Genomic DNA, 2,424 nt, shown 5'->3' with positions numbered 1-2,424 from the left:
TTGAAAAATATAAATTAATTTTAAGAATATTTTTGTCTTGAGTAAATTAACTTTCTGGTTTTGGTTCTTGGAAAAAGCTAAAATTTGTAGTTTCTCCTCAAAGTAGAAAAACTCTAATGCTCAAAAGCACTTTTTCATTTCGATTAAACATTTCAAATTTTTCAAAAAAGCCTTTTTAAACAAAAAAAAAATACTTTTAGTCTCCTAGAAACTTAGCAAATAGTCTTTTATATATTTGGGAAGTATGTAAAAAAGTATTATATGTCACAATAATTAATAATTCAAAATGATTAAAGGACAAACAAAATTTTGACTCTCAAAATCTGAAAAATATCACATAAATCAGGACGGAGGGAGCACTATGTACTTAAGGTAGGAAAAAAAATGATGAAAAAACAACAAAGATTATTGCACTCTCATTGAAGCCTTTAGCTACAAACTTTTCAGGTTTCGGGTGCACTCTCATCGGAGCCAATAATTAATAATTCTAATACTGTGCTGAGTTTGCTGGCCAAATTATCATCCGTTTCTTATCTTTTTGGTTGACAAGACACATATCTATCAATTCTATAAATTTCAGGTTTGATTTCTAATAGGGACCAAGAATTCTAGTACTTTAGATTTTACCTAAAGTTCTAAATTTAGAAGTCTATAAAGTAACATGCTATATGCTTAGAGCAGTATGAAGAAGAAAATTAACAAGCCATCGAGATCTCACAGTTGACAAAGCATTTATTAATAGAAAACATAATAAAAATATACCCTTCAATCGGAAAAAAATAGAAATCATAAATAAAATACAACCCTCAACCAAAAAAAAAAAGCAAAAGAAAGGAAATAAAATTCTAGCTCTACATAGGAATCCCTAACCTATTGGAATAGCTGTGGAACCACTCGTTTTATCCACTTATTATTGAAAATCCTTATCTTATAGAGCTATATTACTGATATGCAAAAGCATATTCTTAAAGCATGTTATAAGTTACGCGCCAACGGAATCTGTCTTCTTCTTTGTCTTCGTAGAAAGTGTAGGCCTTGAGATTTCCATCTATTTCTAGCCGAAGGTATGTTAAAGTTGTGTTGATTTTAGTGAACGCCATAACATGGGAATTTCTTGTTGTTGATTTAGCCAATCTGTAGTCCAACTTCACCCTTTGATTTCCGCTGTTCAATTTTATTGATTCCAAAGTGCTATTTTTGAAATCAAACCAAGCTAATTCCACGGCAAGCTTGGTTCTGTTATAGATACCGAATATTTTCGGTTTCACTTCCAAGCTGTAAGGCCCGTTTACGTTCTTTTTCATGGAGGCCCGGCTCACAAGCTTATTCGGGCCTGACAAGCGGAGAGATTGGCCCACTAAAAGAGTGTCGGTGGGATGGTCGAAACTCTGCCAAATGAATTTTCCCTTTGAGTTATGAAGGACAAAGTTACCATTTGGTAACAACTTGAAACCAGTGACGCCTTTTTTAGCTGTGTTTGTTTGCCAAGCAATTCGACCATTAGCTTCTGCCAAGACAAGATTTCCATCTGTTCCTAAAGAAAAAGTGGCATTTTCCTTGACAGGATTTCCCCTATTAGCTTCCCATACCCAACGCATTAGAGATTCGGAACGGACAGTACCCATGCGCAAAGCTAGTGTCCATGCATTAGGGGTAGTGTTGTAAAAACAGAACTGGAATGGATTAGTGAAAATTCCAGAGAAAACACGATAATCTGCTTGGTATTCGACAACAAAAGGTCCTAATTCACCTTCATTGACGAATTTGAAGGTGTTTTCAACTGGGACTTGGGCAATTGAAGAAAATATTTGGCAGAAAAGAAAGAGAGAGGCAACAAGTGTAGTAGGCAATGAAGGAGACATGTTTAATTTCTTCTTTTAGCTGTTTGATGATATGATCCTTAGTTTCTTGCTATCCGTATTTATAGATGGATGGCGATGGATAATTAATTAGTTATTATGAATAGTACTGTTCATCCGTATCTTTTAAATTTTTGCATTGACAAGATTATAATGCACAAGTTGGCGCAAATGTAGTCAATTCAAAACCGGTCAATGTTGAGGTGCTGTCTGCATATGGTGTACAGGAGCATAAGTATGAGTTTACCTTGTGCGTGGATATATGCCTTAAAACACTGTCCATTTTAAATTCGAAGACGAAAGAAATGTGGAAGTGTTGTCAGAGACTGAGTCACGGAGGAGTTCGGGTTTTTATACCGACCTATATTAATTCATCACAGATAAGTGATAAATAAGATAAGAATAAGTATTAAATTAACTACTATTAATTGATAGCCATGCTTATAAAGACTTATGTGATGTATATATTAGGTTGATATAAATATTCGATGAATGTAAGTATTTACTTAACCAAGAGTATGCATTTGTTGTCTCAAATTCGACATATGTAGAGAATTAAAAATAA

General features: G+C 33.8%; 1 protein-coding gene across 1 annotated transcript; it reads right to left on the bottom strand.

The window, feature by feature from the left end:
• Positions 1 to 712: 712 nt before the first annotated feature.
• LOC138874185 (epidermis-specific secreted glycoprotein EP1-like) lies at positions 713 to 1,908 on the bottom strand. Its single transcript, XM_070152714.1, has one exon. It carries the CDS (start codon positions 1,860 to 1,862, stop codon positions 966 to 968), a length of 897 nt encoding a protein of 298 aa, XP_070008815.1. The 5' UTR covers positions 1,863 to 1,908; the 3' UTR covers positions 713 to 965.
• Between the last annotated feature and the right edge of the window lie 516 nt (positions 1,909 to 2,424).

Source organism: Nicotiana sylvestris, chromosome 7 (assembly GCF_000393655.2).
Source record: "Nicotiana sylvestris chromosome 7, ASM39365v2, whole genome shotgun sequence".
In the NCBI taxonomy this organism is placed as follows: Eukaryota; Viridiplantae; Streptophyta; class Magnoliopsida; order Solanales; family Solanaceae; genus Nicotiana; species Nicotiana sylvestris.
This window is presented reverse-complemented; position numbering and strand designations above follow the sequence as displayed.